This window comes from Schistocerca americana, chromosome 1, assembly GCF_021461395.2.
Source record: "Schistocerca americana isolate TAMUIC-IGC-003095 chromosome 1, iqSchAmer2.1, whole genome shotgun sequence".
Taxonomy (NCBI): Eukaryota; Metazoa; Arthropoda; class Insecta; order Orthoptera; family Acrididae; genus Schistocerca; species Schistocerca americana.
Window position 1 is genome coordinate 1,013,934,708 of NC_060119.1, and position 15,278 is coordinate 1,013,949,985.

Genomic DNA, 15,278 nt, shown 5'->3' on the forward strand with positions numbered 1-15,278 from the left:
CATTTGCGCAGTGTCTAGGTATAATGCCATTGGACAGAGCATAGCAAGAAAACGGTTTTTCTCATTTTAAGGAGGATAATTTTGACATTAGTGACTCTCCATGTTCAGGAAGACCTTCCGGGTTTGATGGAGATCATTTAAGCGCATTAATCCACAGTGATCCGTTTCACTGTACTCGAGAACTGGCAAATATGATGAACTGTGCTGATTCCACTATCGTGCGACATTTTCATGCGATAGGAGAAGGTCCAAAAATCGTATGTATGGGTACCGAATGCTCTAAGTCAAAATAAAAAAATCAGCGGGTGGCCATATGTGCCCTCTGCTTGCTCGTCGTCATTTGGCTTTTGGGCCGGCCGTGGTGGCCGAGCGGTTCTAGGCGCTTCAGTCCGGAACCGCGCGAATGCTACGGTCGCAGGTTCGAATCCTGCCTCGGGCGTGGGTGTGTGTGATGTCCTTAGGTTGGTTAGGTTTAAGTAGTTCTAAGTTCTAGGGAACTGATGACCTGCGATTTTTAGTCCCATAGTGCTCAGAGCCATTTGAGCTCTTGAACAACACCAACCATAACTGTCCTGTATCGTTACTGTTGACAAGAAATGGAAAAAGGAAAAGAAAGGAGTGGCTGAGCACAAAGCAACTCCCGTACAAAATAAATTTTGTGCATACGGTGGAACAGCAATGCTGTGGTGTTCTACAAATTATTTCCCAGGGGTGTAATCATCACTGCTGACATTTACTGTCTACAACTGAGACGTCTCGCAGACGCAATCTAAGAACAACGACCAAGACAACTCCTGTTCGCATTCCAGTAGACTGACCAAAAGCACTATACATGAGTTGGGCTGAGAAGTCATTCCGCACCCAATTATTCACTTGATCTTGTGCCCTCAGATTTTCACCTTTTCCGCTCTCGATCGAACAACTTTCAGGGATCTTCCTTTCTGGATGAAAATGGCCTTCGAACACGACAACATGAGTTCTCTCACTACGCAACTATTAGTTTCATCTCTGCCCGTGTTGGTTGTTTGGTTAGACTGCTTCGTTAATCGCCATCTTAGTAATTCAGCCGATTTTAAAGTGCTCTCGGTTATTCGGTTCTCAAATGCGAAATAAGTTCGTCGTGTTGAAATTCACCGGCAGATTGAAGTTCATGGTGCAGGTGTAATGAATGATAGAAATGTGCTTACATGGTGTGGGCTGTTCAATCAAAAAGGGGCAAATGTTTATGACGAAGAACAATCTGATGGCCTACTGTCATGAATGAAGACTTGACACAAGAAGCTGATGAGACAATTCGCCAAAACAGGCGAGGTGCATCAGAAATTCACACAAATTTCAAAATAGTAGTTTTTCACATTATTAGTGACAAACTTCACTGCAAAAAATATGTGCGAGATTGGTGCCGGAAGTGTTGACAGACGAACACAAAACAAAGCGAATGGCACATTCTTTGTCCGTTTTGGAGTGCTACCACAACGATGGTGAAGAGTTCTGACTGGCGATGAAACGTGAATTGCGCACTACACTCGAGGGAATAAACGTCAATCCAGTGAGTGGAATCATTCTAACTCCCCAAGGAAACAACGAACAAGAACATTCAACACGGAAAATCATGGCCAAGGTTTTTTGGGACCGGAAGGCATAATTCTGTTAGACTTTTTGCCAAGAGGTATGACAATAAGCGCTGAGAACTACTGTGAAACAGTATTAAAGCTTCGGCGTGCCATTCAGAATCGCCGGTGGGGACTGTTCTCTAGCGGCGTCGTTTTGCTTCACGACCATGCACGGCCTCATGTTGCGGCAAGAGCAAAGACGCAGCTGACAGGTTTAATTGGGAATTACTGGTTCAAATGGCCCTGAGCGCTATGGGACTTAACATCGGAGGTCATCAGTCCCCTACGCTTAGAACTACTTAAACCTAACTAACCTAAGGACATCACACACATCCATGCCCGAGGCAGGATTCGAAACTGCGTCCGTAGCAGCAGCGCGGTTCCAGACTGAAGTGCCTAGAACCGTTCGGCCGCAGGGGCCGGTCGGGAATAACTGGATCATCCACCATACAGCCATTACTTAGCACTATCAGACTTTTATCTGTTTCCAAAACTGAAGGAATTTCTTGTTGGAAAGCGCTTGGAAAATGATGATATGTTGAAAGAAACTGTTACTAACTGGTCTAACGGTCAGGCAGCAGATTCTTTGATGCTGGGATCCGGAAGCTGGTGCCACGACTCGGAAAATGTTTAAATGTTAATGGTAAACATGTTGAAAAGTGAAAGACGTGCATACTGTAGTTTGTGATACAATTTACGTTCATAAAGAAAGTTTCTCTTACTCAATTACAAGTCGGTTCTTGCTGTAAAAATGACCTTCGTATTTTAGAGCTAAAGTTTAGTCGATATTTTTTTTTCTTTTTGGTCCACATTACCACCTCTGAAAGTTTGTCAGTGGAGTTCTGGTTCACCCTGTATAATACATGCATGCACATAGAACCAGAGGGCACTTTTTACAATTACGCTTGCTATGTATGGTTCACTTTATCTTTAATTAATTATAAATGTGTTTTGTATCGGAAGGACGATAAACATACAGATGATAGTCAATCTCGTTCCATAATCTTGCGAGCCATTCTGGACTTACGGCACTCACTGCTGTTGCCGTACGACGTGGCAGTGTTACATTTCACCCAAAGTCGCAGGAAGGGAAGGGACATAGGTGGAATCATCCGAAACCCCGTCAAAAAACATGGCATATCATGGGATGGAGGCTATTGGTGCAATGCGAGGGCTGTACGTCCTTCACCAGGCCATTCCACCGCTGAGGCAGCTCATTTCTAAGAAATGCCGTTACGTGAAGGTGTCAGTGCGATGGTGCTCCGTCCTGTTGAAATTTACGTCATGTTCCCTCAGTTACTGTGTTAGTACACGTTATTTTAATGCATTTATAAACTGAAGCGTCATAAATGGTTTATTTATGATATGACGGTACGTATATAAATTTTACAAAACTACTACATGTCAATATTTAAGCACAGTCTCCAGCATAACATAACATAAATTACTACAGCTGCGTATGGACATCAAGGTCTTCTGTGTATATTATCACATCATTCGTTACTGTCAGGGAATTATGGAAACGACCCTTCTAGGCACGTGTAGGACATGTTGATACAACATGAACGACTGTCTGGTGTTCCACATCACAGTCGCACTATGATGATGAAGATTGGTCCCACTTGAAGACAGTGCCTGCACATCCTCCACCTATAATCTTAGGACCTATTATCCTTAAATGGGTAGGCAGGAGTCATAGGGACGGAAGCGGTGGGTGGTTTGTTCTATAAATGTCGCCTTGGTTTTGGAAGGATTAGGCCTGAGGAGCCTCTGGTTGAATTGGAAGGCTAACATCAGGTTTGGGTGTCCGTTGCGAGAGAGTGATGTTAACGGCGTGCTGTATGCAGTGACCAGGAGGAGCCTGTTTAAGTACATGGTGGTGTGCAGCATACACAGGAGAGGAGAGAGGACAAAGCCTTGGACCACACGTGGACTGCGGTGAAAGATCAGGGAATTGGTATAGCTTATAATGACAAAGGATGGAGGATTTGACAGAATGGGCGCAATACGGCGAATACAGGGTCACTGGACGAAATATCCATCATCTCTATAAGAGCACTGTAGGTAATTTAGTCGATGTAGGCAGTCACGTGACCTCCACTACGGATTTGACTCATGGCAGTGAAATGGTGCTAGTCGGTAGTGTAGAACCCGCACAGTAAGATTCGTTGAAGTGAAGTTGTGCCTATTTGCCACTGGGTTGTACGGATGAACATGGAGACGTGTCAGAATGACAGAAAAAGCTATAGCGTTTGGATGTACCCATGACCACACCACAAATAAAACTGCCTGATTTGTTGGTATATCAGTGTGGACTTGCAATACGCCTTTATTCCACATCTCCACGATGAGCGTGCTGTGGACGCTACCGTCTTCCGAGATAACCACTGTGTCACAGGGCTGCACGCATACCGCCATGGTTTGACAAACACTCAGCACCTTGAGTAGTCAGCTAAATCCCTCAATCTTTATTCCATAGAAAATGTGTGGAACTAAACGTAACAGCGGCTGAAGTGTAGCAATCAACATTCCCACCGTTTGGCGGCCATATGGGATCTAATTATCAATGAGTGGCTTAAGAAGGATATGGTCTATCTGAAGAAAATGGTGGATTCTCTCTGCCGCCAAGTTGAGACCACCATTAAGACCAGAGAGGGTAATTACCTTTTTGTCCCATAAGGATGGTTAATTGTAAGTGAATATATCTGGACCACAAACATTCAACCCGGATGATTTACCAGCAGCGTGGAGAGGATGCTTTTGTTACTTATTGTAACGTTAGAGGGAAGCCTAACGCGCCACCCGTAGACTGACAGCTGGGGAACCGGGCTTGATGTACACTAGTGGCCATTAAAATTGCTACACCACGAAGATGACGTGCTACAGACGTGAAATTTAACCGACAGGAAGAAGATGCTGTGATATGCAAATGATTAGCTTTTCAGAGCATTCACACAAGGTTGGCGCCGGTGGCGACACCTACAACGCGCTGACATGAGGAAAGTTTCCAACCGATTTCTCATACACAAACATCAGTGGCCGGCGTTGACTGGTGAACCGTTGTTGTGATGCCTCGTGTAAGGAGGAGATATGCGTACCATCACGTTTCCGACTTTGATAAAGGTCGTATTGTAGCCTATCGCGATTGCGGTTTATCGTATGGCGACATTGCTGCTCGCGTTGGTCGAAATCCAATGACTGTTAGCACAATATGGAATCGGTGGCTCCAGGTCGGTAATACGCAACGCCGTGCTGGATCCCAACGGCCTCGTATCACTAGCTGTCGAGATGACAGGCATCTTATCCGCATGGTTGTAACGGATCGTGCAGGCACGTCTCGATCCCTGAGTCAACAGATGGGGACGTTTGCAAGACAACAACCATCCGCACGAACAGTTCGACGACGTTTACAGCAGCATGGACTATCAGATCGGAGACCACGGCTGCGTTTACCCTTGACGTGGCATCACAGACAGGAGCTCCTGCGATGGTGTACTCAACGGCGAAGCTGGGTGCACGAATGGCAAAAGTCATTTTTTCGGATGAATCCAGGTTCTGTTTACAGCATTAAGATGGTCGCATCCGTGTTTGGCGACATCGCGGTTAACGCACATTGGAAGTGTGTATTCGTCATCGCCGTACTGGCGTATCACCCGGCGTGATGGTGTGGGGTTCCATTGGTTACACGTCTCTGTCACCTCTTGTTCGCATTGACGGCACTTTGAACAGTGGACGTTACATTTCAGATGTGTTACGACCCGTGGCTCTACCCTTCATTCGATCCCTGCAAAACCCCACATTTCAGCAGGATAATGTACGACCGCATGTTGCAGGTCCTGTACGGGCCTTTCTGGATACAGAAAATGTTCGACTGCTGCCCTGGCAAGCACATTCTGCAGATCTCTCACCAACTGAAAACGTCTGGTCAGTGGTGGCCGAGCAACTTGTTTCGTCACAATACGCCAGTCACTACTCTTGATGAACTGTGGTATCGTGTTGAAGCTGCATGGGCAGCTGTACCTGTACACGCCATCTAAGCTCTGTTTGACTCAATGTTCAGGCGTATCAAGGCCGTTATTACAGGCAGAGGTGGTTGTTCTGGGTACTGATTTCTCAGGATCTATGCACCCAAATTGCGTGAAAATGTAATCACATGTCAGTTCTAGTATAATATATTTGTCCAATGAATACCCGTTTATTATCTGCATTTCTTCTTGGTGTAGCAATTTTAATGGCCAGTAGTGTATATATGTGTCTATGCGTATGTTGCAGCCCTCCAGGAGGACAAAGGGGGTCAGTGTCGACGCTGCGGTTCGCGCACGGCTTTTACCGCGGCGACCAGCAGTGGCTGAGCGAGACACTGAAAATGGTGGAGCGCGCCGTCCAGTTGGACGAGTTGCTGCCTGTTGACCGATCTGTGCGCTACAGCAGCTCCGTCGTCGACCTCGCGGACATCATGGGACAGGTGACTGACCATCTGCACTTGTCTGCCAGAATGACCACTAGAATCATATTTTCGAAATACACTTACGGAAATGGAACGTGTAATAGTTTGAAGCACCAATATAAGTTGTGACCTTCACACACATGACACACTTTTGCATTGGTTGGACGCCAAACAGCTCCAGATATCATCTAGAGGGATTAACTGTCATGCCTGCAAATCTTATGAAAATTGTAGGGTGGAGTTTGGTATGAAAGTATTTTTTTATTTTTTTTCGTGTCATCAGTTTTATGACTGGCTTGATGCGGCTCACCACGAATTCCTCTCCTGTGCAAACTTTTTCTTTTTTCTTCTCAGAGTCGCACTTGCAACCTACGTACTCAATTATTTTCTGAATGTATCCCAATCTCCGTCTTCCCCTACAGTTGTTACTCTCTACAGCTCCCTCTATTGCCTAGGAAGGTATTCCCTGATGCCTTAACAGGTGTCTTATCATCTTGTCCCTCTTCTTGTCAGTGTTTTCCGCATATTCCTTCCCTCGCCGATTCTGCGGAGAACCTTCTTATTCCTTACTTTGTCAGTACATCTGATCTCAACATTCTGCTTTAGCACCACACTTTTAATACTTTTATTGTCTTGTGTTCCGTTTTTCCCCCAGAACATGTTTCGCCATCATATAATACTGTGTTCCAGACGTATGTTGTCCGAAATTTCTTCCTCAAATTGAGGCCTATGTTGTTACAAGTATACTTCTGTTGGCCAGGAATGCCCTTCTTGCCAGTGTTAGTCTGCTGTTTATGTCCTTCCTCTGTCCATCATGGGCTATTTTGCTGCCTATGTAGCAGAAGTCCTTAATCTTATCTACTTTGTTATCACCAATTCTGATGTTAAGTTTTCCGCAGTTCCCTTTACTGCTGCTTTTCACTGCTTCCGTCTTTCTTCGATTTGCTTTCTATCAATATTCTACATTTATTAGACTGTTCATCCCGCCCAACATCTCCTCTAATTCTTCTTCACTTTCACTGAGGATAACAAAATCATCAGCGAATCTTATCACTGATATCCTGTCACCCTTAATTTAATCCCACTCTTGAACTTATATTTTATTTTCGTCATTGCTCCTTCGACGAATAGATTGACAGTAGAGGCGAAAGACTACATTCCTGTCTTACACCCATTTAAATCTGAGCACTTCGTTGTTGGTCACCCATATCATTAACGTCGATATACAGCAGAATTTTGGAACATATATTGTGTTCCAACGTTACGAATTACCTCGGAGAAAACGGTCTACTGACACACAGTTAACATGGATTTAGAAAACATCGTTCATATGAAACACAACTAGCTCTTTACTCGCATGAAGTGTTGAGTGCTATTGAAAAATGATTTCAAATTGATTCCGTATTTCCGGAAAGCTTTTGACACTTACCACACATGCGTCTTGCAGTGAAATTGCGTGAAATGAGTGCTTACGGAATATCGTCTCAGTTGTGTGACTAGATTCGTGATTTCGTGTCAGAGAGGTTACAGTTCGTAGTAATTGACGGAAAGTCATCGAGTAAAGCAGAAGTGTTCTCTGGCGTTCCCGTAGGTAGTGTTACAGGCCCTTTGTTATTCCTTATCTATAAAAACGATTTAGGAGACAATCCGAGCAGCCGTCTTCGGTTGTTTGCAGATGACACTGTCGTTTATCGACTAGTAAAGTCATCAGAAGATCAAAACAAATTGTTGCCATTTTCCCCAGTGATTTTTAGAAATTACGATGGAATGTTATCCATCTCTTCTGACTTATTTGATCTTAAGTCTTCCAAAATTCTTTTAAATTCTCCCTCGAATAGTGGATCCCCTATCTCTTCCCTACCGACTCCGGTTTCTTCTTCTATTGAAACATACCCTTAGAAAAATTTATAAATGACTGTGCTGGTAAATCTCTACGTTATTTGATTTTCAAACAGCTGAGCAAATCTCAACGTACTCAAACATTTCTCTCTTTACTTATTCCGACCAACACTAAACTGACACAATATTTTTAGCGCAACGCAATCTGACTTTCAATAATCCCTACAAAAGAATGGCCCTGATTAACAATAACCTATACCTTTCATGAATCACTTACCTCCCAAAAATCTTCGTTGCTCGAACTACTGCAATAAAGCGAGCGCCAATACTGCCAGCTAAATAAAAGATTCTAACTACTGAAGACACTAACTACTGATAGGCATATAGTTAGCAAATGAAAGATTTTGATAGAGAGCAAACAATGTATTTACCTTAATAGTGTTCAAAAGTCATAATATATATGTATAAATTGTGACATCCAGTTTGGCAAATTTCCTTTTTTTGACGGACACACGTCCAGCTCGTCCGATCATATTAACATCTCAAAACTCTGGCTTCTCTCTCCCCACATCCACCCGTGCTGGCGGCTCACCTCCAACTGCAGAACGCTACGCGCTGTTCACGCCAACACTACAATAGAGAATATTCCAACAATGCCAACCAGCTACAGACTGCACACAGCACAGTCAGTGATTTTCATACAGAGCGCTACGTGGCGTTACCAATATAAAAACCTAAACAGTCTACTTACACTATCACATCTTCAGACAAGTCCTTCTCCTCATAGAGCTCTTTCCACCTATCCGATTTTTTCGCCGCATTTAACAGTGGAATTCCCATTGCATTCTTAATTTTGCCGTCCTAGTTTTTAATTTCACCGAAGGTTGTTATGAGTTTTCTATACGCTGAGACAATCCTCCCTACAGCCAATTCTTTTTTGTTTTCTTCACATTTTTTATGTAGGCATTTCACCTGAGCTTCCCTGCACTTCCTATGTATTTCATTCCTAAGTGACTTGTATCTCTGTATTCCCGAATTTCCCTGAAAATTCTTTTGCTTCCTTCTTTCATCGATCGGTTGCAGTATTTCTTCTGTTACCCATGGCTTCCTTGTAGTTACCTTCACATTACCTATGTTTTTCATCCCATCTTCTGTGAAATATGTCTTAATACCGCATTCCAGGTGTGCTTCGTGGGTGAAAAATAACTTGACCGCGCAACTCAGTCGAGAACCAATACATTCGTCAAGGAGTCTGTGGTGAGAACTGCACTTTGGGTTCCTACGTTATCCTGCCAGAATACGCCATTTGGTACTGTAGTCTACATCTACATACAAACTCCGCAATCCACCATACGGTGCTTGGCGGAGGGTACCTCGTACAACAACTAGCATCTTCTCTCCCTGTTCCACTCCCAAACAGAACGAGGGAAAAATAACTGCCTATATGCCTCTGTACGAGCCCTAATCTCTCTTATCTTATCTTTGTGGTCTTTCCGCGAAATATAAGTTGGCGGCAGTAAAATTGTACTGCAGTCAGCCCCAAATGCTGGTTCTCTAAATTTCCTCAGTAGCGATTCACGAAAAGAACGCCTCCTTTCCTCCAGAGACTCCCACCCGAGTTCCTGAAGCATTTCCGTAACACTCGCTGATGATCAAACTTACCAGTAACAAATCTAGCAGCCCTCCTCTGAAATGCTTCTATGTCTTCCCTCAATCCGACCTGATAGGGATCCCAAACGCTCGAGCAGTACTCAAGAATACGTCGTATTAGTGTTTTATAAGCGGTCTCCTTTACAGATGAACCACATCTTCCCAAAATTCTACCAATGAACCGAAGACGAGTATCCGCCTTCCCCACAACTGCCATTACATGCTTGTCCCACTTCATATCCCTCTGCAATGTTACGCCCAAATATTTAATCGACGTGACTGTGTCAAGCGCTACCCTACTAATGGAGTATTCAAACATTACAGGAATCTTTTTCCTATTCATCTGCATTAATTTACATTTTTCTATATTTACAGTTAGCTGCCATTCTTTACACCAATCACAAATCCTGTCCAAGTCCTCTTGTATCCTCCTACAGTCACTCAACGACGACGCCTTCCCGTACGCCACAGCATCATCAGCAAACAGCCGCACATTGCTATTCACCAAACAACAGCGGACCTACCACACTTCCCTGGGGCACTCCCGATGATACCCTCACCTCCGATGAACACTCACCATCGAGGACGACATACTGGGTTCTATTGCTTAAGAAGTCTTCGAGCCACTCACATACTTGGGAACCAATCTCATATGCTCGTACCTTAGTTAGGAGTCTGCAGTGGGGCGTCGAATCAAACGCTTTCCAGAAGTCAAGCAATATGGCATCCGTCTGATACCCTTCATCCATGGTTCGCAAGATGTCATGTGAAAAAAGGGCGATTTGCGTTTCGCAGGAACGATGTTTTCTGAAGCCGTGCTGATGCATGGACAGCAACTCCTCTGTCGCAAGGAAATTCATTATATACGAACTGAGAATATGTTCGAGAATCCTGCAACAAACCGATAGTGAGGATATTGGTCTGTAATTTTGAGGATCCGTCCTGCTACCCTTCTTATATACAGGAGTCACCTGCGCTTTCTTCCAGTCGCTCGGGACTTTACGTTGGGCAAGAGATTCGCGGTAAATGCAAGCTAATTAAGGAGCCAATGCAGTAGAGTACTCTCTGTAAAACCGAATTGGAATCCCATGAGGACCTGGCGATTTTCAACCCATTCAGCTGCTTCACAACCCCAGGGATGTCTATCACTAGGTCCTCCATATGGGAATCTGTACAAGACTCAAACGGCGGTATGTTTGTACGATCCTCCTGCGTGAAAGATTTCTCAAATGCTAAATTTAAAATTTCAGCTTTCGTTTTGCAGCCTTCCGTTGCCAAGCCAGACTGATCAGTGAGTGACTGGATGGAAGCCTTCGACCCGCTTACCGATTTTACGTAAGACCAGAATTTCCTTGGGTTTTCAGCAAGATCTTTTGCTAAGGTATGACTGTGGTAGTGGTTGTATGCTTCGCGCATCGCTCTTTTTACAGCAGCACGAATCTCTACTAACTTTTGCCTGTCCTCATTCTTCCGATCTTTCTTGTACCGCGAGTGCAACTGTCTTTGCTTCCTGAGCATTATCCGAATTGCGCTGTTAAACCACGGTCATGATGCTTATGGCAACAGGACGTATCATTCTTGCCATATACTGGCATACTTTCAGCCCCTCTTTAGGAACTGTCAAATAAGCCTTGTTGTCACGTGGAATACCTCCACACATGGTTTGTGGAGATACGAGTGTCGAGAAGAGCTGCTTCCTGGGACCATTCACTAGACTGTCTACGGATATACTGGCGTCGGCCTGACCAAAAGAATTAGCAGCAACTTTCATCGCTGAACACCGCATAGTTCCACAAATGGCCCAGTTACTCTGCCTCTACATCACGCATGTCTGTGTCGAGTGTGGCGTGGTGTCAGCGGTGTACAACCCATGGCGACTCGAGATCTCAAGCCAGATTCCTGTAAAGGGACGTCCATTAACTGTATGAGGGGTTTTCTTTAAATTTGGACCCACCCTCCCTCATTGGTGAGATTTGGTTAGATGTGTTGGGACCCCCTGCTGCCCCTTTCGTGAGGTTTATCTCGTGGCTGGGTAAAAATTCGTAAAAATGAATTTTAAAAATTTATTTCAAACGTTGATCAAAACACTTTCATGAAACTATGATTTATTTAGAAAAGGTATTGAACAGTGTTGTTACCTAATTAGGTACACTATTTTAAACATGTCAGCTCTGGGTAGTATTTGAACGAAGAGACAAGCAGTGACAGATGGACAAAAAGGCTACACGGAGATAGTATTAACCGTTTCGATGGATCCCTAAAAACTTGTCCTTTTATTGGTATATTGTATACATTAAATACACTACTGGCCATTAAAATTGCTACACCACGAAGATGACCGTGCTACAGACGCGAAATTAACCGACAGGAAGAATATGCTGTGATATGCAAATGATTAGCTTTTGAAAGCATTCACACAAGGTTGGCCCCGGTGGCGACAAATACGACGTGCTGACATTAGGAAAGTTTCCAACCGATTTCTCATACACAAACAGCAGTTGACCGGCGTTGCCTGTTGAAACGTTGTTGTGTTGCTTCTTGTAAGGAGGAGACATGCGTACCATAACGTTTCCGACTTTTATAAAGATCGGATTGTAGCCTATCGCGATTGCGGTTTATCGTATCGCGACATTGCTGCTCGCGTTGGTCGAAATCCAATGACTTCTAGCAGAATATGGAATCGGTGGGTTCAGGAGGGTAATACGGAACGCCGTGCTGGATCCCAACGGCCTCGTATCACTAGCAGTCGAGATGACAGGCATCTTATTCGCATGGCTGTAACGGATCGTGCAGCCACGTCTCGATCCCTGAGTCAACAGATGGGGATGTTGCAAGACAACAACTATCTGCACGAACAATTCGACGACGTTTGCACTAGCATGGAGTACCAGCTCGGAGACCATGGCAGAGGTTACCATTGGCGCTGCATCACAACAGGAGCGTCTGCGATGGTGTACTCAACGACGAACCTGGGTGCACGAATGGCAAAACGTTTTTTTTTTTTTTTTCGGATGAATCCAGGTTCTGTTTACACCAACATGATGGTCGCATCCGTGTTTGGCGACATCGCGGTTAACGCACATTGGAAGCGTGTATTCGTCATCGCCATACTGTCGTATCACCCTGCGTGATGGTATGGGGTGCCATTGGTTACACGTCTCGGTCACCTCTTGTTCGCATTGACGACACTTTGAACAATGGACGTTACATTTCAGGTGGGTTACGACCCGTGGCTCTACCCTTCATTCGATCCCTGAAAAACCCTACATTTCAGCAGGATAATTTACGACCGCATGTTGCAGGTCCTGTACGGGCCTTTCTGGATACAGAAAGTGTTTGAATGCTGCCCTGGCCAGCACATTCTCCAGATCTCTCAACAATTGAAAACATCTGGTCAGTGGTGGACGAGCAACGTGTTTCGTCACAATACGCCAGTCAGTACTCTTGATGAACTGTGGTATCGTGTTGAAGCTGCATGGGCAGCTGTACCTGTACACGCCATCCAAGCTCTGTTTGACTCATTTCCCAGGCGTATGAAGCACATTATTACGGCCAGAGGTGGTTGTCCTGGGTACTGATTTCTCAGGATCTATGCACCCGAATTGCGTGAAAATGTAATGACATGTCAGTTCTAGTATAATATATTTGTCCAATGAATACCCGTTTATCATCCGCATTTCTTCTTGGTGTAGCAATTTTAATGGCCAGTAGTGTATCATTGAATCTTTAGTTACTCTGCAGATGAAAGACGACATTATTTGTAATTTCCTTTGGACCGTGCTATTACACAGATTTTCAATCTCTTGATTTATATTATCGCTAAAAGAATTCTTGTCCGTGAACTTCATCTTAGCTTCGTTCCACAAACGATTAACTTCTTGCTCACATGTGTGTTTAGACCTCTAGGCATGCCACTTAACACACGTATTATATAAATTTTAATACTAATTCATGTTCACCACAGTGACATCGGCTTAATATACGTTGCAGAATATGATGACTGACTCACGGACTGACCTTCAATGATTTTGACGTGCGCGGCACGGAACTCACCGAATGGAATGTGACGCTTGTGTAGCACTTGTTATACATTTTGAAATGCCGGAAATGCACGCGTGTAAGGCATTCATTGCAATTCAGGCAGGCCATGAAGACTGATCGGCACTTTAATATTGTAAATAGTGTTCAATCTCTGAATTATAAAGTTGATGTGAGATTTTCATTATCCCCCTTTGAATGAGATTTGGTAAGATTTTACAGGAATCTTTGTCCCCCCCCCCCCCCACGAAATTTGAGTTAACGAAAAACATGGACGTCCCATAATCTGCCCCACAGTTCCTGGTGACGCTCACCCTTATCCTCTGCAGGGAGTGCTGCTAATGGGAATAGTTTATCCATCAGTGGCAGTCGAAAAATCCGCGAAATTCTCGTGGTTTTGTCGTTCAAAGACGCCGTGACCACTCCACTTGCCACACTCTTGTCTTGCACCCACTGCATTCCAGCCAACAATCTATGCTATCCTACTGTTTGATGCTCCCATGTTCCTCGCGCCAATTGTTCGAGAGATCGCAATAAGCTGCACGCACACGTCATTTGTGTATGCTGTGTTGCGATCGCCACCATAAACGTTCAAGCAACGTTTGGTGAATGTGTTCATGTTGTAACGCCTCCCATTTCTATCAGTGCAGCCGTCCGTTGTGTCCGAGCGGTTCTAGGCGCTTCAGTCCGGAACCGCGCTGCTGCTACGGTCGCAGGTTCGAATCCTGCGACGTGCATGGATGTGTGTGATGTTCTTAGGTTAGTTAGGTTTAAATAGTTCTAAGTCTAGGGGACTGATGACCTCAGCTGTGAAGTCCAGTAGTGTTTAGAGCCATTTGCACTATCAGTGTAGTGTCTTACCACCGCTGACATTGCACTTAGGTGACAACAGTCACGGGATACCTCCTAATATCGTGTCGGACTTCCTTTTCCCGACGTAGTCCAGCAACTCGACGTGGCGTGCAGTTAATAAGTCTTTGGAAGTCCCCTGCAGAAATATTGAGCCATGCTGCCTCCTTATCTACATAATTGAGAAAGTATTGCCGGTGCAACATTTTGTACACGAACTGACCTCTCGATTATGTCCCATAAACGTTAGACGGGATTCATGTCGGGCGATCTGGATGGCCAAATCATTCGCTCGAATTGACCAGGATCTTCTTCCAACCTATCTCGAACAACAATGGCCTGGTGAAATGTTCATGAATGGCAGCGAATGGTTTCCGGATAGCCGAACATAAACATTTCCAGTCAATGATCACTTCATCTGGACCAGAGGACCCAGTCCATTCTACATAAACACAGCCCACACCATCGTGGAGCTACCGTCAGCTTGAGAAGGACCTTGTTGACAACCTTGGTCCATATCTTGGTAGGGTCTGCGCCACACTCAAAACCTACCATCAGATCTTACGAAGTGAAATCAGGACCTATCTGACCATGCCACAGTTTTACAGTCGTCTAGGGTAGTAACAATATCGTCACGAACCCAGGAGAGGCGCTGCAGGCGATTTTCTACTGTTAGCAAAGGCACTAGCGTCGGTCGTTTGGTACCATAGCCCATTAACGCCAAATTTCGCCGCACTTTCTTAACGGATACGTTCGCGTACGCACAATATTGATTTCTGCAGTTATTTTGCGTAGTGTTGCTTGTCTGTTAGCACTGACAACTCTACGGAAACGCCGCCGCT

The 15,278-nt window shown here is 44.7% G+C and overlaps 1 protein-coding gene across 1 annotated transcript in view; it reads left to right on the forward strand.

Annotated features, from left to right (window-relative positions):
* The window catches only part of LOC124616245 (protein unc-13 homolog 4B-like), a 191,123-nt gene that overhangs the window by 111,304 nt on the left and 64,541 nt on the right, over positions 1-15,278 (forward strand). The window contains exon 4 of the mRNA XM_047144552.1: positions 5,886-6,078. Within this exon, the coding sequence (XP_047000508.1) occupies positions 5,886-6,078 (193 nt within the window). The remainder of the gene's footprint in view (positions 1-5,885; positions 6,079-15,278) is intronic.